This window comes from Aegilops tauschii, chromosome 4 (genome assembly GCF_002575655.3).
Source record: "Aegilops tauschii subsp. strangulata cultivar AL8/78 chromosome 4, Aet v6.0, whole genome shotgun sequence".
NCBI classification, from domain to species: domain Eukaryota; kingdom Viridiplantae; phylum Streptophyta; class Magnoliopsida; order Poales; family Poaceae; genus Aegilops; species Aegilops tauschii.
The window spans coordinates 203,630,119-203,656,235 of record NC_053038.3 but is presented as its reverse complement, the minus strand read 5'-3'; the positions used below and the strand labels follow the sequence as shown (position 1 = coordinate 203,656,235).

The 26,117-nt window shown below is 47.0% G+C and overlaps 1 protein-coding gene across 1 annotated transcript; it reads right to left on the bottom strand.

Moving 5' to 3' along the window:
* Positions 1 to 5,045: 5,045 nt before the first annotated feature.
* Positions 5,046 to 23,370, bottom strand: LOC109743573 (arabinosyltransferase XEG113). The gene is made up of 10 exons (XM_020302673.4): positions 22,560 to 23,370; positions 21,423 to 21,679; positions 21,121 to 21,256; positions 9,378 to 9,472; positions 9,220 to 9,273; positions 8,950 to 9,063; positions 6,515 to 6,613; positions 6,305 to 6,424; positions 5,668 to 5,754; positions 5,046 to 5,579 (listed from the first exon to the last, which is right to left on the bottom strand). The coding sequence occupies exons 1-10, from the start codon at positions 23,275 to 23,277 to the stop codon at positions 5,409 to 5,411; spliced, it is 1,851 nt and encodes a 616-aa protein (XP_020158262.1). The 5' UTR covers positions 23,278 to 23,370; the 3' UTR covers positions 5,046 to 5,408.
* Between the last annotated feature and the right edge of the window lie 2,747 nt (positions 23,371 to 26,117).

The window sequence follows — 26,117 nt, the reverse complement described above, 5'->3', positions numbered from 1 at the left end:
CTATGTCTTCACTCCTTTTGGTCATTCCTGACAAAAAGGGGAGAAGCATATGAGTTGATAGTCTTCAAGCGGGTCTATATGGGTCGGGTGCTTATTTTTGTTAAGTTTTGCAACTCTCGTTCTTGAACTGTTGGTTTTTGAGTTGTAACACTTAAGCCTTTGATGGTCGTCTGCTACTTTTGCTGCTACCTTTTATTGTGATGATAAATTCCGCATGAAGTTATTCTGCAGACACCCATTTTTCATTGTGGATATCATTATATTCACTACATTTTTGTATGCACGATGAATTGTCCTCATGAATTGAAGGAGATCTCCACAAAGCAGAACCTGCCATGTGCATTTGCATTCAAAGGCAAATTACTTATATGCACATCTTCAGGGGGAGCCCTTTCAACTTCATGAAGACAATGACCTCGTTCTTTAACTTTCACATATTTTTATCCCCATTAAAAACTTCAACCAGTTTGTCATCAATCACCAAAAGGGGGGAGATTGTAAGTGCATCTAGTGCCACCCCTAGCTGGTTTTGGAGTATTGACAACAAACGTGGTTGAGGGACTAATGTGTTTGTGAGAATTGTAGGATAACACAAGTAGAAGTCCCTCGTTGATTCGGTTTACCTACCAGATATGACCCCTAAAAATGTATGAAGACATTAAAGACAATGGTGGTTCGTGAAGACATTCACGTTGAAGATAATGGCGTGTGAAGACATTCACGTGAAGGCTATGGAGTGCGAAGACATAGTTTCTTTCGTAGTTTCATTTTCTTCTTTCTTGAGTCATATGAACCACCTAACTGTTAAGTGGGGTCCAGGTGAACAAAGTCGGAAGACTGACGTGATGCTCAACCAAAATCCTATGTCTTCTAGTGAAGACAATGAGAGCAAATCTTATCCAGAGTTGGATGAGTCAGCTTTACTTGTAGCCCAAGTCAAGCTGCCTCGTGTGTTTGAAATCCGACCGTTGGACACGTGTCAGTTCCTTAGTGACCCAGGGTCATTTCGGACATATCATGTCGGGTTGCCTCCTAGCTATAGATAGCCCACCCCCTACACCATAAATTGGTGGCTGCTCAAAGTTAGTGCACGGCTTTTGTCGTTTGAGAGCAACCCACCTCCGAAGCCTTTGAGAGAGAAACCTTGCGAGGACAAACCCAAAACACCCAGAGCCAAAGAGTGTTAGGCATCACTGAAGTCTTTCTGTCCCCGTGATCTGAAGACTTATTACAATTGAGGACTATGTATCCTCCAGCCGGTTAGGCGTCATGTTCTGAGGATTCAAGAGTCATTGTGGATCGCCGGTGAACGGAGTCTGTGAAGGTTTGGAAGTCCACCTTGAAGACTTACATGAGTGATTGGGTGAGCACTAAGTGTCCTTAGCTCAAGGGAATAAGGTGAAGACATGGTCTTCTGAGTTCAATCTCAGCCTCCCTAGCCAGACATATAGTTTGCACAGCAACTGGAACTGGTCTACCAAATCCTTGTCTTCATCAAGCAACTGGTTGTATCCCCTAACTCCTTTACATTTCAGTTTGCCTTCGTGAAGTCATTGCTTGCTTGCCTGGTCTGTTTGACTTCGTTGTGTGAAGACTTTCACATATTTGGCTTCATACTGTCTTCCATTCCGATCTGTTCTACCTAGTTTCCTTTAGTCTTCGTGCTTTCATTATACTGTTTACTTGACTATGGTATGTCTAGCGTAGTTTATCTTTCGTTGCATATCGTATAGGTGTTGTTTGGTTGTCTGTCTTTGAAGATCTTGCATCTTTCGAAGACTGCCATAAAAATCGCCTATTCACCCCCCCCCCCCCCCCGTCCTCTAGTCGATAACTAGCATTTTCAGGTGGCATAAAATTTATGCAATTGTTAGCAAGATTCAATAATGTTGAAAGAGATTCACAATTTTGCAAGTGAAACAAGTAGACCAAAGCAAGATGTGGCACACGGAAACACACGCACGGATAGATAAATGGGGTCGTGCAACCAAGGGACGAGCTCAAAATGTGGAATCCACGAAAAATGCTCTTGTTGCACAAGACTAGAGAGACGCTAGCACGATTTTCAATAGCCAGATACGATACTTGTGCACAACCTACAAAGCAAAAATGCAATGAATTCTATCCCAAGTATGCTATATGTATGATTCCCGGTGATTCTCTTAAGATGATCCAAGATGATCGAGTATGGCAATTTGTATGCAATATGTTATGGTTCTTGCTTACAAGCTTCTTTGTTCTCTTTTTGCTTAAAAGCTTTCCTCTCTTGCTCTTTTGATATCTTTCTTTGGCCACTTTTGCAAAATGCTCGAACCAAGAAGCAATTGTGTATATGCCGGAACAATGTATGACACTATAGATGATACAATGATAAATGCGCGCAAAGGAATGTGTGGATCGATTATCACTAAAGTGCACAAGAAACGTTGCCCGACAATACTCAAATGGTTAGTATCGATAGGAAACTGACGCAAAATGGGCTCGGGGTTAACAATGCAATGGCAAGGGAGAGTATACGAAGGTGTCGTCGAGGTTGCCGCCCTTGCCTACGGTTGAAGGTATCAAAATGGTGAAGTGGTCGTTGTCGATGACGAATCCGTGTCGAGGATGAGTGGCGGTGATGTCGTTGTCGAACCGTCACTAGTAGCCGAAACACGTTAGGAAACGGAAACCCCAACTCAAATTCTCAAAACAAAATGTGTCAAAATTGTCGGAGGTGGTAGCGGAAAAGTGATGGTGGTTGCAGAAAGCGGTGGTCGTATGCAGAAGTAATGGTGGAAACTCCGATCAAAATGGTGAAATCGGGGGGAAATGGTGGTGATGGAGACGTTTGCTGCTGCCAGGCGCCAGATGTCCATGCGTTGGGCCGGATGCCCGGGGGCCACGGGCCGGATGTCCGAGGCGCCAAATCTATGGACGAACTCGATGAACTGGGTGGAAAAAGAAAAATTCGGGGCAAAATTCATGGAATTTCGTGGATGGAAATTGGGCAAAAGTGAAGGGAAGCTAGATTCACTAGTAACACAGCAAATCCATGGATCAAATCCAACAAAACATCATCAAACCAACAAATCACAAAAAAATTCGAGACTGTTTTTTATGGGGATTTTCGAAATTGGTCGAAAACACACAAAATTGGGGCTAGAAATCGAAGGGGGAGAACTCCAAGTTGTGAATCAACGTGGCTCTAATCCAAGATGATGTAGGGTGGAACCCTAATAGGTTGATCTTTTCACACTTGGAGGGGGAAAGAGGGTAAATCAAAGAGAAATACAAGAACTCTCAAATAGACTTGATCCAACCACAATTGTGCTAGATCCACATACACAAAGAGGTAGCAAGGGTCCAAATCCAACAAATGAGGATCTTCCCACAAGGGGTTTTTTAATCCACTTGGGGGACCTTCTCCTAGGAGGCCTTGGTCTCCAACGGAGTAGGTACAAGTGGATCAGCAAAGCTTTATCTCCAAAATGAGCTATCACAATGCTAACCCTAAAACGTAGGTAGAGGAAGAGTATATATAGTCTAGGGGGCGAAGGGGTACATGGGCCTCGGCCTAGATACACTGCACGCAGGCAGGAGGGGCCGGATGTCCGGCACTGGGGCCAGATGTCCGGGCTGGCAGGGGCAAGTTTTGGGTGCTCTCTGTATTAAAGGGGGCGGATTTCCGGGGCTGGGCCGGATGTCCGGGCTGGTCGGGCCGGATGTCCGGGGCTGGGCCGGATGTCCGATGCCTGTAGGTGGTCTTCAGCCGAGCTGCTGCTGTGGTTGACATCTCCAAGGGCCGGATGTCCGAGGCATGTAGACCTTCTCCGGTTCCTTCCGCCATGCTCCTTCATCCATGCACTTGGGGACTTGTCCGTCGTCACGAGCATCTCCGAGGGGGTGTTCTTCATACCTAATCATACATATCATTTCGGCTTTAGGTAGTAGCCATGTCTCACGTGGGCCATACCTAATCACACATATCACTAAGGAGAGATGTCACCTCGATCTCGAGAGCTCTTGCACATGCTCGTGTCATCGATCCACTTAACACTTGGAGAGGTGTAGATAGGTCCATAGGAATGGCCATAGGATGCTCCGCATCAGATAGAGTACCTTGTTAGAGACAATATGGCTGGGTTGGGAGGGTTGCCGCCTGCACCGCCACCTTCGCCCGCCGCCGGCGATGCACGATCAGAAATCAAGGGCTGGAATTTTACTACCAAAGAATTGTTCTCCAGCAACCAGACTGAAGGACTAACTACACCTGAACAACGCCTCTCCGGCCACCACCGAAAGATCTCCGCCGCCTCAACCGGAGCTCGAGCACGGATTTTACGAGAGATCCCAACCTCAAAAAAATCTCAAATACGCACGAATGTGCTTATCATATTTCATAGAAAGAGGGGGTTGGTATAGAACCCAAACCAGGATGTTACAATACAATTACAGCTACAACATCGCCTGCAACCCACTACTCCACCCGTGATTTGCATTAATGAATCACTCGCATCTCACCCACCCCGACAACATAGCTACCAACAATTGAAGTTAGCACTTGTATTCAAGGCTTTACGGATTTTCTCTCTAACTAATCTCTCTCCCATTCAGCCGGGATGGGGCCCATCCTCCCCTCTTCTCCAATCCTAATCTCCCACGTTTGCTAGTCCGTGAGTCCCGTAATCCTCCCCTCCGTGTGTCGCATTTCTCGTATTCAAACATTCAGAGAGAAATTGTGGACCGAGTTCTAGAATGGGAAAGTAGGTAAAGCTCACCACCGGCGGCTAGGGTTACAACCCGATTACAAATCACATGCCCTCTAAGGAGAAATGGGGGCTTTATAGCCCTTACACACAGAGAGTGGTTGAAAAGCTAAACAAACTTAGTCAAAATAGCAGTGACCCGGGAACGAAGGACAGCCGTTCCATGGATGATGGATGACGAAGAGAGTTCCCCAACAAGCGAAACGTTATCTTCAACCGTGTGCCTTAAAATGGACAATGTGCCTTTACATGGACGATCGACGTCTCAGAGCGCATCCAAAACACGAGAACAGGGGAAACACAGCCAACTGTAGTTATCTTCAGTATGAAGAGCCTGAGAGGGCTATGAACATGATGCCATGCTTTTTTAGTCAAATCATTACCTTAAATGTTGTCTCACGCTATATCATGAAAACTTTTCTGGACATATGTGATAAGAAGTACAGGTCAAGGGGCAGACTGAACAGTAGTGAATTAATCTACAGAACAGGCCTACAAAACTGGAAGTTAAATGTTTTCTCGAGTAAGCATTTTTTACCAACGGATAGGAGCAGCCTGCTCTGGAGTTAAAAATGAACCTGCAGTAATGTGTGACCTATCTTGCCTTCATCACAGAATGTCATCCCTTTTCATGGTTGATCTATTGTCCGACCTCAAAATTCAGGCCCAAGGTGGATGGTCCTCTTCCCTATTCTGTGGGGGGTGTGGCTTCCAACCTGGTTTATCATCCCAGTACATGTCATAGTATATGTGCCCAATTTCACGGAACTCAACACAACACCATATTCCTGTATACCTCTTCACACGATTCCGAAACTGCGTCTCCACAGCCTGGTTTTTCGTAATTAGATAAAATTTAAGAGTGCAGACTTTCATCCAGAAATTTAATCAAAACTGAGGTAAATGATCAGCAGCTTACCGCATCAGCAAAACCTCTGAAGCCATCAACCATAGACGAGAAATGTATGATCTTGATATTCTTATACGATGAAAAGACATCCAAAAGCTGCAAAAAAATAGGGGGGTGGGGGGGGGGGGGGGGGGGGGGGGGGGCTTCAGCATAAAGCTCTTAATTAAACCCTGTAATAGATTTTGTTCATTATATATCTTAGGACTCCCAGTTTGTATCTACAGGAATGTTAGGTGTATCAATCTCTGTACACCTTTATATTTACTTCTTTACAAAAATATGTATGCCACTTTCCTCACTGATGGACTGATACTGAAACAGAAAACCCATATCGGCACACCTTGAAATTATAGCAGTAATCGCGAGTTAGCAGGAAATGCATTAATTTATTTGCTTCAATTTTATATTAGCTTTTGCCTTGTTTTCATATTATTTTAGATGACTGATCTATGCATATGCATACAGAATGCATAGCTCTCCTAGAAAGGAAAATAACAATTCGTAAAGGAGTTGATTGGGAGCAACTAAATCAAACAAGATTAAAGGAAACATATGGGACATTTTACAATGTGACAAGTGTGACCAAGTGAATGATGTGTTGCGCTGAACTGAAACCAGACACAACAGTAGGTTCCTCATAATTTACCATTTGTTCGGTGCTATTCCTTGGCAATAGAAGGGCTCTGTGTTTATTGGTTCCATTGGCTGTGGAGCATCTGGTGCTATGCTCATTGCAGAGCCGCACCTCAAGAAACGACTCTTTCACCTAAATTAATACTCCAAACAGAAACTATTAGGGAACAAGCCATCTTGTTTCCGGATAAAGGTGAAATGCCTGCAAAGAGCATAGTGTTACCTGTTTAGGCAATGATGGATTCTCAAGAAATGTGTATTCTCTGAAATCAATACGTGGCCCAAATTCCTCCTCAGGCAAGTCCTTCAGCATAACATGTACCTATACATGTAAATCACTGAGCTGAAGTAGGAAAATGTTGCTTCATGGTTGATGTACAAAAATAAGTTAGATACCCCCTCCGTTCCAAATTAATATAAGTTCTAGGTTTGTCCAAAGTTAAACTTACTGAAGTTTGACCAAGTCTATATTAACATCTGCAACACCAAATTAGTTTCATTAGATTCTTTATAAAATAAAGATTTGTATTATAAATATTTAATGTTGTAGTCTTGGCAGATTTTTCATAGATTTGGTCAAACTTTAAAAGATTGACTTTGGACAATCTTAGAATTTTAATTAATTTGGAACAGAGGGAGTACCATATAGAAGCAAGTCTACCAGATTTTGGCACGAGGGAAATGTCACCTCCCGCCCGTGGCTATTCGCGATCTCCACCGCCAGACTAGCGTTGATACCCCCCCCCCCCCCCCCCCCCCACGAGCGTGCTCCTCCCCTTTTCCCACCTCCCAGCAATATTAAAGCACCGGCGGAGCGGTCATAGGCCTGGGCGGCCATCTCCGGCAAGTGGCAGATGCTGAGCCACACGCACATCCAGTTCTAGCGAGCCGGATCTCCGCAGCCCACTTGCCCCATTGCCGCTACCACACCATGTGGTACATCTTCACCGCCCCCCCCCCCCCCCCCCCCCCCCCCGCGCCGGGAGGAAGACCTGATGAGGAACCAACGGTGTGGTGGTGGCTCTGCAAGCTGCATGGCGGCGAAGTTGGTAGGGACGTGGCTTTGGCAGTAGTACACGCTGGAACCGAGCGGCGGGATGGTGACAAGGGGCACCAGATGGGAGTAGACAGTGTTGAGCGCATTGGCGCTACCGGGGGAGCGCAGTTGGGACAACGCCGCTGAGCGCACCTCCCGGGGAAGCTGACCGGAGGCGGTGTGTAGAGGCTGGCGTAGATGGATGCCATTGTTCAGGGTGGGCTGTTCTGGGTTTTCACGGGCGGGGTAGGAAGCTCATCATCGAAGGACATCATATCACCCTTGCTCAGCCTTCTCAAGGAGGGACATGACATCACGGTGTGCGCGCTTGGGCTGCGACGCTGAGAGTGTCAAAGAGCTCGTGCAGGCCGGGATTTGTTCACACCACCGCGCTCAAGGAGCTGCTCACCCAGAGGGGACACTTGCAGGCCCGGTGCAGGAGTTTACGATGTGCAGATTCAATGGCGGAACGGAGGTTACAAATGGGAAAAGCCAACCTCAGTGACAAATGGATCCGGTATGGCAGAAGCAATATAAAGGCTGTTTTTTTAGGGTGTCTGAGTTTGCGCGATTGCACAGCAACCTTAATAAAAATTTAAAGGGTGCTTGGTTTTAAAGGCTCTGAATTTAGGGAATCTGATAGAGTTGCTCTAATTCAACTCACAAGCAAGGCTAGCGTATGAGTATATTTCTTCTCCAAAGTTCAAACTGAAGAGACATGTCCCCAGATATATCAACTGTTACAAACCACTTTATAGACATCCTGTAGTGCTCACTGCACTTGTCTGCCCTATCTATCATGTCAAGTACAACCAACTTTATTTCACTCTATTGTCAACTGGTTTGGTTGAAAGCACTATGTTCTATCAACACTTTCTCTGTTCAACAATATTTAGCATGCCTCCAAAGAATATATTGCACTTCCACATTTGTAGACATAATAATCAAAGGCTTTTTACAATGATAGACCCTCGATGATGACTGATTGAAAGATTAAAATAGTATCTTCGGATTGGGTTCAACAAAAAATGGTGCGAAATTCTGTAGTGTGAAGACACAAACTTATGTAAAATGCCTTCTTTACAGAGGAAGTATTTGTAAAATGAAAAGTAGAAACCAATTGAGCAGCTACCGTGAAAGCTGTTATATTCTTGCCTGATAGTCATACAAATTTGTTTGCGGCAAAGTGTGAAGGATAATACAGGTCATTTGACCGCCAGAGGCAGCCATATATGAGTAGTTCACCAGATCACAAAAGAAGGCATTCCTAAAATCAAGTTCTCCAAATCCAGAAGACAGGATTGTAGAACTATCCTGCTTTTGGGCAAATACTTCTGAGCGACCTTCTACGTCATCTATACCGAACTGTCATGTCATCACATGATACAATTTCACTTAAAATTATATTTTTTTTACTCTTTTAATTACTCAGTTCAGTTGACCAACAGATGAACCTATTTGTGACAAGCTGTCTGAAACTGTAACTCTTACAGCAACTAGTTACATAAGGGTAGTTAAACATAGCATACAAAATGATAAAGGGCAATAGGTACCTTCCTGACAGAATTCATACAGGTATAAATAAAACCATGAGAAACGATTTTTGTTCCTCGAGTAATTACCTCAAATACATGATCCATTGGACAGAGAAAAGGTTGTCTAGTCATTGTGCCTTCCATAACTCCAGGATGCCCAAACCACATCCTATCAAGCCTGCACCATAATGGAGGCATTACCTAAAAGTACCAAAAGTGGTCAGAAAAGGATGATTCACATGCTTGCACAAAGCTCAACAAACAAGATAATGCTATAAAAGGTTCACACTATAAGCCCTGAACTATTCGGTTTTGTTCAATCAAACCTGAGTAGCATCAAAAAGAAACTTCACTGACCAGGGTCCGCTTTAACAAGGAAGCCATAGCCAACGCCGTTCTTATTTGCTTCATCTGAAGAGTTTCAAGCAAGTGACTCCTCAGATAGTAAACAGACAACTTTTACCAATAGAAGTGCACCCATAAAATTGGTGAAATATAGATATGCCAGAAGATACCTGGTAATTGACCAACGCAAAATGAGATTCAACGGTATGGGCACCATCTAACAGCATTCGTTTGGGAATATTAGGCCTAAATGATAGGAAACCTCCTGCAACATGAGACCGCATACTATATGGGCATGATAAAATTGGAATGAGGTAAAAAAATATTATCTATGCAGTGGGAAATGCACCATCCAATGAAGCCTAACAATATTAATAAAAGCAACGTCAACAATGAAGTCACAGCTGAAGTCTGGCATGTGCAAAAATGATGTTATAGGCAATGTCGTCTTGAGGGCTTAAAAGGCAGTGTCGGCCTTCATGGACCAGCAGTAACCCTCCTTCTTGAGGAGCTTTCTGAGGGGTGTCGCGGTGGTGCCCAAGTTTTGGATGAATATCCTGTAGTACCCCGCGAAGCCAAGGAAGCCGAGAAGTGCCCGCACTGCCTTGGGTATTGGCCAGTCCACCACCGCTTGCACCTTGCTACAGTCCATCACAACATTGTCGGCTGACATGACGTGGCCCAGGTATGCAACAGATGTTGCACCGTATGTGCACTTGGACTATTTGAGCAAGAGCTCGTGCTGCTGTAAAAGTTGCAACACTGCGAACATGCCGAAACTGATCAGCCCAAGATGGACTAAATATCAAAATATCATTGACAAAGACAAGCACGAAGTGGCGTAAGAAGGCCACAGCACTTTGTTTATGAGAGCTTGGAATGTCAACGATGCGTTCATCAAGCCAAAAGCATGACGAGGAACTCAAACAAGCGTTCATGTGTGTGAAATTGCGGACATCATCGAGATGCATGCGGACTTAGTGGCAGCCTGAGTAAAGGTCAAGCTTGGTGACGAACTTGGCACAGTAGTCCACGCAGAAACGGCACAACTTGTCGGGCTTCCACCAAGAGCATGGACGAGAACTCAGAGTGGCTATGGCAGATCAGTCAAGGGCTCAAACATCTCCGCGCACTGGCACTCAATCTCATACCTTTGGATGGTGGGGTAGCAATATGGACGGACAATGACCGAGCCTGGGCCAGGTTGCAAGTGGACCTTTGACAAGGGCTCGCACACATGCCACTGAAAGCAAGGTGAACTCACTCCTCTTCGAGCTCCATATACATTTAGATGAGACTAGGCTACTACTCCCTCCGTCCCACAATATAAGATCGTTTTTTGTTAGCTTGAAAAACGATCTTATATTATGGGACAGAGGGAGTACCTCACAAAGAGACCCTATGTGGCATTAGGTAAATTGATGAACATCACGAAGAAGCGAGGAAGGAACACCAAGTCCATGAAGAGGAGCAAGAAGAACGCACGGAAGACAGTGCCCAGCAGCTGGAGGAGAAGATCAGCTCTCTGGACACCCCGTGCCCACGAGGCCCCAGACCCCATGTGCACGGGGCATCAACTCTCTGGACACCCGTACCCACAGGGTCCTGGACATCGTGCGCACGGGCCACCGCTACAGCTATTGGACACCCCGAACGTTTTTTGGGTGTCGCACGGGGCTTGTACCGTGCCCACAAAACCCCCGTGCGCACGGCCCCTTTACACCGTGCACACGGGCCTTGCCTGCGTGCAAATATGGGAAATGCCCCTTGTACCCCCTAGCTCATCCCTTACCTCCAGCCACCTATACATTTCGTACCTCTCTCATTTGTTAGGGTTAGCAAAGCATAATAGACCAAGGTAGAGAGGGCTTTACTCATCTATCACTCCTTTGAAGTCCAAGGCCTCCTTTGGAAAAGATCCTCTTGGATTCATAACATCCTCTTCCTCTTGTGGATTTGGAGAAGACTACCCTATCAAGACCTCATCTCCCTAGTGGATTTGGGAAAAACTTACCCTAGCTACTTGTTCCTCTAGTTGTTTATGGATCTTATGCATCTTGTGTGGATTTGTGGAGAGAGAACATGTGTGATTAGATCTCGTCTTTTGGTGTTTGTTCTTGTGGTTCCGTTTGTTCCTCTTGATCCATCTCCAAGTTATGAAAGATTTGGCAACCTAGGGCTTGGCCTGGCCCTACATCACCCTGGTATCATGAGCTTTGGTTGTCACAATTTGGGGCCCTCCCTTTCACCTTTCTAGCCTAATTTTGTTTGTTCTTACCTAAATTCGAAAATTCCCCACAAAGAATAGCCATACCAATTTCTTGCAATTTGTTGTTCCTTGTGAGTTTTTGTTGATATCAATCCATGGATTTGGTATTTGGCAAGTGGATCTGGCCTCCTTTGTGTTGCTTTGGCCGAAAAAATTTCTTTCCATCTTGAATTTGTACAGCCACCGAGCCCCCGTGCCGACGGCCTTGTACCGTGCGCACGACCCCCCCCCCCCCCCCCCATGCACATGAGCCCTGGAGACCCCGTGCGGACGGCCCCCTAAAGAGTCGGCGCCTTCACCTTCTGTGTGGCATATTTGCCATTGGTGCAGCGGCATCTTCGCCAACATACTGGAAACCGTGTACCACTACATCGACCATTTCCATCATTTAACACGAACACTGGAAGCAAGGACAGTTACCCTTCGACCTCAACGAAGGTATATATTCTGTTAACCACTATCTTCCCATGCCATTGAACTTGATAGCCCACCATTCTAGTGATAACTACCTATTTGAGAATTGTTGGGCCTCGTGACTTGTGCACCATAGTGATAGTACATCATCTTCTATGTTCTAAGTTACTCCGTGCATATCTTAAATACTTGTCTCGCATATTTGCTCGAGCATCAAGGAAAGTGGTAAAGGACGAAATATCAAAGAGAGAGAGAGAGAGAGAGAGAGAGAGAGAGACCAAAGAAAGATACAAAAGAAAGCTTTTAACCTTTGGCAAGCTTTTCACCCATTGGCACGGAGAAGTGGTATAGAAAAATGTTGCATTGTTCTTGTAGGTCAGTGCACAAGTGCAAATCCAGACCACGAGAGCAATCAAGCTAGCGTCTCTCCTTGTGTTTGTGCAGCAAGAGCTAGTCTTCGCTAGGCCCAATTTTATATGCCCATTTCTTGATGCACAAGCCCCATTATCCCACCGTGTGCGTTCCTATTGATCATCTCCTATACATTTATGATCTATTGCTTGGCATTTTGAGTCCTTCGAATTGATTTCAACTTTTACAATATCTTGGACCTCAATTTGCATGACTTTGTGCCACTAATCCTCACCAAACTACTCTTACAAGCCTTGTTGTGTAGGTGTGAGATTGACAAGATTCAGTACCAATTGCACTCTTTTCGCATTCCATAGTGAGAGATCACTTAATCCATTCTCAACTTCGGGAAGAGGTAACTTTAGTATTGTTCTTTTCAATCCCTACTTACTCCGGTCTTTGATGACCACGAAGACGCCAATCAACTCGTCACCAAGTCACACCACTTCGGACTTCAACGAGCAATGAATAACGCCAATGCAATCTTGCATGAGCGCATTCGTAGTCTTCGATGCCAAGATGAACATTTCAAGTCTTCCTCATCTTCATCGTCAAGAAGGCGTTCAAGTCGACATTCATCCGAGCTACCATCCAGCGCAAGTTCACACGACACCGTTATCATCTACGTGACGACCGTGAAGACCCTCAAGCTCCAAATCATTTCCATGGCAACGGGTTACAAGGGTACATTCTTGAGCGTGACCGACGTTGCGAAGAGCAAGAGCATCAAGATGCCTTCAATCGCCAATCGCGTGAAGATGATGAAAGACGTCGACAACAAGAAAGCCGTCTTCATCAAGATGAAGAACGTCAGGCACACCGGCAAGAAGAACGCCGTGTGGAGCAAGCTAATCTAGCGCACCAAGCTCCCTGTGACGCTACCTACAACCTCCAAGAGCGCAACCGGAGAGCATGCGAAGAGCACCAAGATGAAGAGGCTCGCATCAAGGAACGCCATGAAATAAGGCGTATAGGAACGCACCTCGTTTCCCACATCAAGCACATCATGAGGAGCGTGAAGACTTTCGACCTCCTCCGCGTCAAGAGCAACGCCAACCTCACAACAATCAAGAAGGTGGAGAACGATTTGGCAAGCTCAAGTTCAATATGCCAAAGTTCCCCGGAGGAACCTCTCATGGGCACTTGAAGTGGACAAAATCTTTCGCCTCCACAACTTTGATGAAGCGAAGAAGATAGCAATGGCTTCACTCGAGTTTGATGAGTATGTCCTCATTCGGTGGGAGCAAGCCACTGAACGATGACAAGAACAAGGCGAACCTTCTATCGCCACTTGGGATGCCATGAAGCAAGTTATTCAGAGCAAGATTTGTGCCTACACATTACACGTGGGATCTCTACAAGAAGTTGCAAGATCTCAAGCAACGCATAAAGTCCATAGAAGAATACTACCAAGGAAATGGAGATTGCGATGATATGAGCCAATGTGAAGGAAGACGAGGAGCAAACTATGGCAAGATTCCTCAATGGTCTCAACTATCTAATAAAGAAGATTGTGGACTTTTAACCACACTCCAACCTTCTCGAGATCGCACATCAAGCATCAAAGGCAAAACAACAAGTGCAAGATGATATCAAGTACTCCAAGTTCTCCGCCTATCCTTGAAGAAACTTTGGTGCCAACAATACTCAAGCTTCTCCAAGTGCGGCACCATACACTCGAGCTACACCCGCTAGTAGTGTGACACCAAATTCAAGGCCACCAGCGACTAACTCAAGTCGTCCACCTACTACAGCAAGCTCCTTCAAGCCCCGCGCTTCATGAACTACAATTATTCCAACAGACTCCACTGACAAAACAAGTTGCATATAATGCTTCACATGTGAGGCTCTTACTCGAAGTCGCCACAAAACATTCGAGTGTCCTACAAGAACAATGATCCTCAACATGGATGGCAGGTATAACTAAGCGAAGATGAATTAGAAGCACTGGATCATGTGGCTATGCACCGCCAAATAAATGATGCGGAAGATGGTCAAGTCATTTGTGACAATGATTCGAGCCCGGCTCTTGTTGTCTCAAAGATTTTGACACTTCAACAAACTAAGATGACCAACAATGCCATATCTTCCATACCAAAGCGGGCATATAAGGAAGATCAATCAAAGTCATAACCGATAGAGGAAGTTGCCTTTATTTGGCTAGTCAAGAGCTTTGTTCCAAATTGCATCTTATCAAGAAGAAGCACCCGCGCCCTATACAAGGTTCAATGGTTGAGGGACTTCTGACACCATACAAGTGGAGCACACCGTGGAAGTATCTTTCAAGATCGGCGCCTATGAAGACACATTGAAATGTGATGTAGTTCCCATGCTCGTATTTCATCTTCTATTGGGACGTCCATGGCAATATGACCACTGAGTAATTCATAATGGACGCACAAACCATTATAGTTTCAAGTGGAAGGGCAAGGACTATGTGCTTCGACCTACGACCCCAAGTCTAGTCACAACCGACAGACACCAATCTTCAAGCCATCATAAAGAAGATTTGGAACCACCATAAAGTGAGCGAGTGTCACAAGCCAAAAATGGGTACCTCCATGATGAGTGGTCAAAAAGATGTAGTTCTCTGAGCCACCAACAAAGATGAGGGAAGTGACTGAGCGCCCATCACATGTTCTTCACTTTGTACTCCTGTACAAATATGAGGTCATTATGACTAACAACTCACAACATCTTCCTAGTGCTTTGTCAAATGTTTTGCGAGAATTTGAGGATGTGTTTCCCTTTGAGCACCACCGAGACTACCTCCTCTACAAGGGATCAAACACCGCATTGACCTCATCCCTGGCACACCCCTACCGAACCCTGAGGAGACCAAAGAAATACAATGGCAAGTTCAACACCTCAAGAACGGAGACATCTTGCATACACATGGAGTGCCAAAGACAATCTTCTCCGACTGCCACGTCAAGTTCTGGAGTTACTTTTGGAAGAGACCCTCTGCACCAAGTTAGGAATCAAGCTCTTGTTCTCTTCGGCATATTATCCTCAAACCGATGGCCAAATGGCGGCCGTCAACCGCATGCTATCTACCCTACTTTGAGTACTCATCAAGAAGAACATCAAGGAGGTAGAAGAGTGTTTGCCCATCACCGAGTTCGCCTACAGCCGCGCAAGACACTCGACGATGATGAAGTCCCCTTTTGAGGCTGTTTATGGCTTAAATCCTTTGTCGCCATTGGACATCCGCTTCCACTACAAGAGCGCACCAATATTGACGCAAGTGCTCGGGCGATCTTCATGAAGAAGATGCATGAAGACACAAGGCACACCATCGAGCGTCAAGTGCAAAGGCATACATCCAAGATCAACACCAACAAGAAGCCCATGGTGTTCAACCCTGGAGATACTTCGAAAGGATCATTTCCCGAAACAACGCAAGTCCAAGCTTCTACCCTGAGCCGATAGCCCTTCAAGGTGCTAGAAAGGATAAACAACAACGCCCATAAGATCGACAAGTACTCCGTGAGTGACATGTTCAATGTCACCGACTTAGTCCCTTACCATGGTGATGTCGTTTTTTATCCGAGAGTGGGTCTTCCACAAGAGGAGGGGGGAGATGATGCGAAGCACCCCATGGACATCGCCATGGATCCTACACCAACACCTACACCTTCAAGTGGACCTTTGACAAGAGCTCACACACGTGCCATTAAAAGCGAGGTGAACTCGCTCCTCTTCGAGCTCCATATGCATTTAGATGAGACTTGTCTACTGCCTCACAAAGAGACCCTATGTGTCATTAGGTACATTGACGAACATCACGAAGGAGTGAAGAAGGAACACCAAGTCCATTAAGAGGAGCAAAAAGAACGCACGGAAGACGGTGCTCGGCAGTTGAAGGAGAAGATCAGCTCTATGGGCACCCCGTGCCCACGGGCCTTGCCTGCATGCAGCTCTTCCCTTACCTCTAGCCACCTATATATTGCATACCTCTCTCAGTCCATGGCATCCTCCAAGGTGGCCGGGAATTTTAGCTAGACTTCCGTTCGTAGGGCCTTCCTCTGGGCTCTCCCGTTCATCATAAGCGTGCGCTTAGTCCATGGCATCATCCAAGGTGGTCGGGTATTTCAGCAAGATGCAAAGAAGGCCGCAAAGCAAGCTGTGAGTGAACCAAGGGGTCGGGCGTATGAGGACCTCTACCAGTGGTTAGACGCGAAGGAAGGCGAAAGGGACATCTATAAGATGGCCAAGATCCGAGAGAGGAAGACGAGGGATGTTGACCAAGCCAAATGCATCAAGGACGAAGCAGACCGGCTCCTGGTGAAGGACGAGGAGATTAAGCATAGATGGCGGGAGTACTTCGACAAGTTGTTCAATGGGGAGAATGAGAGCTCTACCATTGAACTGGACAACTCCTTTGATGATACTAGCATGCGTTTTGTGTGGTGAATCCAGGAGTCAGAAGTCAAGGAGGCTTAAAAAAGGATGAAAGGAGGCAAGGCGATGGGCCCTGATTGTATCCCCATTGAGGTGTGGAGAGGCCTCGAAGACATAGCTATAGTATGGCTAACTAAGCTTTTCAACCTCATTTTTCAGGCAAACAAGGGGGATGCCAGAAGAATGGAGACGGAGTATATTAGTATCAATCTTCAAGAACAAGGGGGATGTTTAGAGTTATACTAATTACCGTGGAATTAAGCTGATGAGCCATACAATAAAGCAATGGGAGAGAGTCATTGAGCACCGCTTAAGAAGTATGACATGCGTGACCAAAAATCAGTTTGGTTTCATGCCTGGGAGGTCGACAATGGAAGCCATTTTCTTGATACAACAACTCATGGAGAGATACAGGGAGGAAAAGAAGGACATGCATATGGTATTCATGACTTAGAGAAGGCCTACGATGATACCGCGAAATGTCATGTGGTGGGCCTTGGAGAAACACAAAGTTCCAACAAAGTACATTACCCTCATCAAGGACATGTACGATATGAAGGAAATATGCCCTAGAGGCAATAATAAAGTTGTTATTTTATATTTTCTTATATCATGATAAATGTTTATTATTCATGCTAGAATTGTATTAACCAGAAACTTGATACATGTGTGGATACATAGACAAAACACGGTGTCCCTAGTAAGCCTCTACTAGACTAGCTCGTTAATCAAAGATGGTTAAGTTTCCTAACCATAGACATGTGTTGTCATTTGATGAACGGGATCACATCATTAGGAGAATGATGTGATGGACAAGACCCATCCATTAGCTTAGCATAATGATCGTTAAGGTTTATTGCTATTGCTTTCTTCATGACATACATATTCCTTTGACTATGAGATTATGCAACTCCCGGATACCGGAGGAATACCTTGTGTGTTATCAAACGTCACAACGTAATTGAGTGATTATAAAGATGCTCTACAGGTATCTCTGAAGGTGTTTGTTGGGTTGGCATAGATCGAGATTAGGATTTGTCACTCCGAGTATCGGAGAGGTATCTCTGGGCCCTCTCGGTAATGCACATCATAATAAGCCTTGCAAGCAATCTGACTACTGAGTTAGTTGCGGGATGATGCATTACGGAACGAGTAAAGAGACTTGCCGGTAACGAGATTGAACTAGGTATGAAGATACCGATGATCGAATCTCGGGCAAGTAACATACCGATGACAAAGGGAAAAACGTATGTTGTCATTACGGTTTGACCGATAAAGATCTTCGTAGAATATATAGGAACCAATATGTATCCAGGTTCCGCTGTTGGTTATTGACCGGAGAAGTGTCTCGGTCATGTCTACATAGTTCTCGAACCCGTAGGGTTCGCACGCTTAACGTTCGATGACGATTTTGTATTATATGAGTTATGTGATTTGGTGACCACATGTTGTTCGGAGTCTCGGATGAGATCACGGACATGACGAGGAGTCTCGAAATGGCCGAGAGGTATTCGGACACCGAAAGTGTTCCGGGGGTACCGGGTGCATATAGGGTCACCGGAAGGGGTTCCGGGCATCCCCCCGGCAACTACATGGGCGTTAATGGGCCAAGAGGGGGACAAACCAGCCCCTTAGGGGCTGGTGCGCTCCTCCCATATGGGTTGGCCAAATTGGAGTAGAAAAGGGGGAGGACAGAAAGAAGGGAATAGGATTCCCTCTTCCCCCTCTTCCCTTCCTACTCCGAATAGGAATAGGAAAGGGGGTAGGCCGAATTGGGAGGACACCAAGTAGGATTCCTCCTACTTGTGGCGCCCCCTTGGCTGCCTCTCCTCCCCTCCAACCTATATATATGAAGGGGGTGCACCGCTAGAAGACACACCAACAATTGTTAGCCGTGTGCGGCGCCCCCCTCCACAGTTTACGCCTCCGGTCATATTCACGTAGTGCTTAGGCGAAGCCCTGCGCGGATTACTTCACCATCACCGTCACCACGCCGTCGTGCTGACGGAACTCTCCCTCGATACTTTGCTGGATCAAGAGTTCGAGGGATGTCATCGAGCTGAACGTGTGCAGAACTCGAAGGTGCCGTACGTTCGGTGCTTGATCGGTCGGAACGAGAAGAAGTTCGACTACATCAACCGCGTTGTCAAACGCTTCCGCTTTCGATCTACGAGGGTACGTGGACACACTCTCCCCCTCTCGTTGCTATGCATCTCCTAGATAGATCTTGCGTGAGCGTAGGAAATTTTTGAAATTGCATGCTACGTTCCCCAACACGATAATGCTGTGACAAGCGTGCGGACAAGTGATGGCGACACTAATGACTTCCCGATTAAAATAGGACTGAACCAGGGGTCAACTTTGAGCCCTTATCTTCTCGCTCTGGTGATGGATGAGGTCACAAGGGATATACAAGGAGATACCCCATGGTGTATGCTCTTTGTGGATGATGTGGTGCTAGTAGATAATAGTCGGACGGGGGTCAATAGGAAGTTAGAGCTATGGAGACAAACCTTGGAATCCAAAGGTTTTAGACTTGTAGAACTAAAACCGAGTACATGAGGTGTGGTTTCAGTACTACTAGGCACGAGGTGAAGGAGGTTAGCCTTGATGGGCAGGTGGTGCCTCAGAAGGACACCTTTAGATAATTGGGGTCTATGTTGCAGAAGGATGGGCATATCGATGACGATGTGAATCATCGAATCAAAGTTGGATGGATGAAGTGGCGCCAAGCTTCTGGCATTCTTTGTGACAAGAGAGTGCCACAAAAGCTAAAAGGTAAGTTCTATAGGACGGCAATTCGACCCGCAATGTTGTATGGCGCTAAGTGTTGGCTGACTAAACAGCGACATGTTCAATAGTTAGGTGTGGCGGAGATGCGCATGTTGAGATGGATGTGTGGCCACACAAGGAAGGACCGAGTCCGGAATGATGATATACGAGATAAGAGTTGGGGTGGCACCAATTGAAGAGAAGCTTGTCCAACATCATCTGAGATGGTATGGGCATATTCAGCGCAGGCCCCCAGAAGCGCCAGTGCATAGCGGACAGCTAAAGAGTGCCGATAATGTCGAGAGGTCGGGGTAGACCGAACTTGACATGGGAGGAGTCCATAAAGAGGAATCTGAAGGACTGGAGTATCACCAGAGAACTAGCCATAGACAGGGGTGCGTGGAAGCTTACTATCCATGTGCCAGAACCATGAGTTGGTTGCGAGATCTTATGGGTTTCACCTCTAGCCTACCCCAACTTGTTTGGGACTAAAGGCTTTGTGTTGTGTGTGTGTGTGTGTGCTGTGTATCCGTCCGGAGGGGATTGTGGAGGCCAGCCACGAACAACTCCACCTTGTGCTGCTCAGCGAGTCCTTCACACCTACACATGAGGGTGAGAAATTTTTCTTCATACTCATCTGCCACATCAGACTGCTGCAGGTTCTTGATTGTGCCAAGCTGGGTGTTTCAGATTTTAGGTTCAAAATGGTGGGTGATGCGTTCAGCGAACACAGGGCAGGATAGGGCGTTGTGGGAGATTTTGCAGTTGTGGTACCACAGCGCCGTGTGACCAGCCAGCTGATATGAGCCAGCCAGACCTTACCCCACTCAGGTGTGCCCTGCCCTTCGAAAAATTGGTCCACACGGGTTAGCCATGGGAACACATTTTTCGAACCATTGAAGGTCGAAATTTTCAGCTTCTAGAACTTGGGAGCACCTTGCCAAGCATCATCATCAATGTTGTACTGCTTGCTGTCACGAGTCAGCAGCTCACTCGCCTTCGTCGCGCTCGGCCCACCTTGTGTTTGGCACAATTTGGTCACGTCTTCCATCAGCTTGCAGAGATCGGTCTTGAGCTCAAGAGTCTCGGTAGACAAGGCAGTAACTTGGTCAACAAGGCCGGCAAACTTGCTGCTGACAATGCCCTCCACATCATCGCGGACAATGGACAGCAGTGATCCCATCTTCCTGCACGCGCGTGGCCTAGTAACTAGGAACAAGAGCATATCCGTGCAGATCCTTGTGCGGTGAAGGCGCAGGGAGGTTAGGGTTTGGGGATAACTAGAGGCAAGCCTCATCTTTTCTTCTTTATTGATTCTCTGATGCCCACGTACTAGGCCTAGGTCCCTTCATATATAAGGCCGGGCCGGCTGATACAAATTCAACTTAATTTTCCAATTAAAACAATCATTATCTATGGAAATAATTAACTAACTTGACATACAAGCAAACTAAAGATAATGCCTCTCGCTAAGCAGATTTGAGACCCTCCTTGTTCATGCGCTTCAAGTGCTGGTCCCACATGACACATATACAGAAGAAGCATACGAACACTAGGACACACCACCAAGAACTGCTAGCCTGAACTTTATTTCCGAAGGTCGACTATTGTAATATTTATGGTGGGATAGGCAGTGAACAAACCTGGTGAGTCATAATAAGATGGTTGATCAAAGAAAAGCATTGCCTCCCGTAATCTATGGCGCTTTCCTTCAGTACCTGCATACTGGAAAGTAGTGTGCACGGCATATGGTTCTAGCCGAAGCTGCTGATGCATGCCCTGTCAATTAAACAAGAGTATACGGAGCAGTTAGATATCAATAGCACTATGAGTTCTAAGTACAAAATGGTGGCACAAAAGAGTAATACCCAAGAATGGAATAACATAAATGAAACTAACAAAAAATGATTCTTAGTCACCAACCTCAAACAAAAAATGCTCCTACCTGCACAAAGTAGGTATGGCCGCTGCAGAATATACTTGCTGGTAGGACTCCAAGCTTCAATTTTCCATCATATGAGTAGACAAGTTCATCTTCTCCTTGAACAGGTTGTCCAAAAACTGTGTGTACGAGATCATTAAAAGCATTCTGGTCCCATATCTTATCATCAGATATGACAAGGTCTTTCCAATCTTTTGCCAGCCTTTTAGCAGGTTCAGTGGGTCGCCAATGGAAAATACCAATATTATATGCCCCAGTTACTGTGGATAAGGACACGGACAAATAGCAATGAATTATATCCTTAAGTTACGAGTGTCAAACTCTATAACTCGGAAACATCAAGATACCTCATGTCAAACTGAAACAAATTGCTGGTAACTGATGCTAAACAAAAAAAGAAGGTACTGTAATCTTATTAAGGTGAATCGCAGCACATTTCCGTAATGATATGAGAAACCCTGTAATGAGAGTACTATTGTAATTTGTGTCCTTGTTCTCTGAGGATTTGATGATATATGTTGGCAGGCACAAATATCTTCAGCAATGGTATTACACGAACTAGACCAATATAGTGTGAAAAGGTATTCGCTGACATTTTCCAATAAGCTAGCTAAGTGAGTTCCTCCTTTCTTTCACCGACAAAATCTTGTTTAATCAAATGTTTGGATTACAAACACTGAAATATTAGTTTCGTGGTTGAACTAAATTCATTTGAATTTCAAGGGCGAGGGGTAACAAGAGAGATAATAGATCCCACATATTTGGCAACGAGTATAGTTTTACAGCATTTAATTTAATAGTCTGAAAAGCGCAAGGAGACACTTCTCAGTAATGCTCAGTTTTGATAGTACTAGCGGGTGGGATACAACATCTTTGACAGATTGCTATCAGCTTATCAACGGATGAAAATCAAAAACCAATGTCTCTTCATGACATTCATTCTTAAATGTAATTGCAACATGTTTTTTAGAATAACAGGGAGAGCTCCCCGGCTCCATTTTCATAGAAAAGAAGCCTGATAAAACAGGTCCACATCACCATTATTACAGCAGCCTAAGTCTGGGACAAAAAACAGTTTTAGCTAGGAAAGAGTTAGAAGCTAAAATGTAACTGCAACATGTCAGTGTGCGGGTAGATTACCTTCCCTCCAGTTCTCCAGGCTGTCGTCGGTGACTGTGGGTATGACCTGGTCGCTGGAGGTGAGGAGATCCGCACTGGGGTAGCGGGCGAGATATGGCAACGGGTTCTTGAGCCACACCATGTCCGTGTCGCACATGAGCAGTTCGTACCCGAAGGGCAGGAGCTCGTTGATGAGCAGCACCTTCTCCCTGCCCATCTTGTGGAAGGTGGGGGACCCCCAGCCAACGTCCTCCGTGACCATCCTGCTGCCCATGTCGAAGACGGGCACGCCCGTGAGGTAGAGTTGCCGGAGTAACTTGGTGTCCATGGCGCCGACAAGGAGATTGTCTACCCCGAGGCCTGTGAGGTGGCGCACCCAGGTGAGGATAAAGTCCATGAAGGCGTAGTTGCCAAAGGTGACGACGATGACCCCATCGCGGGCGCGGGCGCGCACCATGTCGCGGGTGAGGCGGAACGCGCGCGGCGAAGGCATCCGCGACCCCCGAGCCGGGGATTTCCAGATAGGGCGGTTGTACATGGTCTCCGGCTGGGCGGGGGTGGAGAGAGCAGAGAGGTTGGTGGTGGTGGCGGTGACGACCGGGAAGGGGAGCGCGGGGGCGGTGATAGAGGAGAAAGAAAGGAGGAAGAAAACAGCGGAGACGGCGAATCCGCCGACGATGGCGCCGAATATCCCGATGAAGGCCGGCTTGGTAGATTCGGCAGGGCAACACGGCGCCATTTCGCCGCCCGGGGGAGGAGGGCGGGGGATCGGGGTCGCCGGAGCAGAGGGGGTCAACTGGCGGTGGGGACGGGTGCTCCAGTCATATCTATCGCGTGGCCCATTGGACGGTGGGGTTTTCCTTCAACGCCAATATCCGGGGAACGTTCGCTCGGACCGTTTTTCCAGCGAACAGTTAAATTGTCACGCGGTTTCAACCAAAGTAGCGCAAAAAAATGTCAGCGATTTAAAAAAAAATGTCATCCGCGTGATCTTCATCTCTACTCCTAATGTCTTGGTACTGGAAAAGGCTCCTTCGCGGCCGCGCCTCGCAACGCGCAATTAGCCTCAGGCGTTGCATGCTTTCGGACAGGGAGAAGGGGGCCCACCACATGTGTCTTCAACATCAAAAAATCACAACCCCCCCCCCTATTACAACTGATGGGGCCGGGGTGTGCCTTCCATACTTTTATCTTCCCCCATGATTTCAACTAGTGGGGCCGAGGTGTTTCCTTTTCTATCTTTCATCCTGGCTTATTTAAAATGGAAAGTTTATTTCGTAGCTCCTGTCGGAAATCGCTCGTCGCAACGAGCACGCGCGGAATAGCATCCCTCCTCGGTACTTAGGTCGTTCGTTGGTTTCATTCGTTTCCCACTCTTCCATCGATCGATATATGCCCCATCTCGTGATCTCCCTTCCACCGATTTTCCCCCTCCCTCCGAAAACCAACACCGGTTTTAATTCATCACCACACCCACACGTCCCATGCCAAAAAAAAAAAACCAAACCAACCCTACGATCCTTCCAGCGATCGCACCCTTCCATATTTATTTATTTATTACAGAAGGAGGATCACCCCCGGCCTCTGCATCTGGGCAATGCATGCAGTCATTTTATTAATTACTTCCTCCGTTCCTTTATCTAAGGTGCATTTTTTCCAGCTCGGTGACCAAGGCAACAATTTTTGGAGCATCTGGGACAATACTACCCATGGTATTAGTTTAGCGTTGGAAATCAATTACGTGAGCCTCCACTGATTTGGCCGCTGCATGCAGATATGCTGTCGGCCTTGCATGGCACATGCAATCCGGGTATCCCAACAAATCAGGGATGCAAATAATTGTCTTGCCTCCTATACGAAAATGAGTACCTATGTGTTCGCGCGGTCATCAGAAAAAGGGAGGGAAGTGACTTGGCGCCAAGACAATGAAGATTTTAAAATATGTTTTCGTGTACACAATGAGTTAACTCCCCCTGGGTTTTCTTCATCTCCCCCTTCTTTCAGTACGTGGCCAACAAAAAAATGGTTGATCTAGACTTGTATCCAGCACCTAATTGGGATTCAATAGAGGAGAACGAAGACAGTGCCTGTGATCTTGGATACGACTATGACTGGCTAGCTTCCGATGACTCCGACGACGGTATGTTCTTGTGCAGTCTCACCTTTTTGCAGTAATAGCGGAATAATTTTTTCTTTGCGGGCTCCATGTAGAAGTTGAGCATGCGCTCGATGACGGCAATGGACGCCAGCATGATCGACTTGATGCCAGCAAAGAAGCCGACCATGAGGTGGACCTCCTTCAGCACACGCGAGGTGCTTCTGCCGAGCACGGGCGACTTGACGTACGCACGCCGGCGGAAGACGCGGGGCCGCGCGGGCACGGGCACGGCCAAGGCGCCGGCGGGCGCGGACGCGGGCACGGCCAGCGCGCCGGCGGGCGCGGACGCGGACACGGCCACGGCCAACGCGCCGGCGGGCGCGGACGCGCGCGAGGCCAACAGGCTGACGGACGCGGCCACACAGTGGATGCAACGCAGTCTTCACAGGTACGTACTGTATGTATTCCATATTCCTTGAACCAGATCAGATCATGTACTCTGAGGTAGTACTTGACCCGTTGTGTCACCATCTCTACACAGGTCGATCGCCGAGGCGCTGGTGGACGAGGCCACGCAGAGGATGGAATACAGTGCAAGCCGCCGGTGAATCCAGCGGAGAAGTGGTGGCCGGTGTCCTTTTGCACGACGGTTTCGCTCAGAAGTACGCATACCTTCTATCCGGGGGCGATCCGGCTTGGTACCACCAGGGCCTATCTCTTCGACGGTGAACATATTCTTATAGATTCTCGTGCGCGCCGTACCGGTGAAGTATTCATCCAGGGAACGGTTGTCATGTTCCCCTGCCATCTCGCGAACATCGCCACCGGTGACCAAGGAGTTGATGCAGCAGGTTCTATGTCCGCACACAACTCAGGCCATGGAGTAGATGCTGGTGGTGGATGCAATGGCTCGGAAGGGGAAGAAGCTGCCAGTGTGCACGCGGGTCTCGGACGTGCTCATGGTGCACATGATGTCGTGCTTAAACGCGTGCGTGCGACGCTACTTGCTGGTCCTGTCGTCGGGCGTGTCCGTGGAGGTGAGGACAATGCCGTCGGGGACGCCAGTGACGCTCGACGTGGTCGTCGACGCTTGGGCTTGGCTGGTCGCAGCAGAATGCGCCCGGCTCTGACGAAGTGGCAAGGCGGCCGTGCCGAAGTTGTTCCATCTTTGGTAAATGGCAGCGGCAATGATGCAACCAGCCCTGCCGGCAACGTTAACCAAGGTGATTGTACCGAAGGTGTTCCATCTCTGGTAGATGGCAGCGGCAATGATGCAACCATCCCCGCCGGCAACGTTAACCCATGCATCCGTGTGGAGTTGAACAAAGGTGTTGTTCCGGAGAGTGACCCTGGACCTGGAGTACAAGCTGAAGTAGCTGACACCGGCAGCAACAATGGTTAGTCTACTCCATGAGTTATTTAAGTTAGTCCTTGTTTGACGTCACTGTGAGTAATCTGTGGCACTAAATTCCTGTTAATTT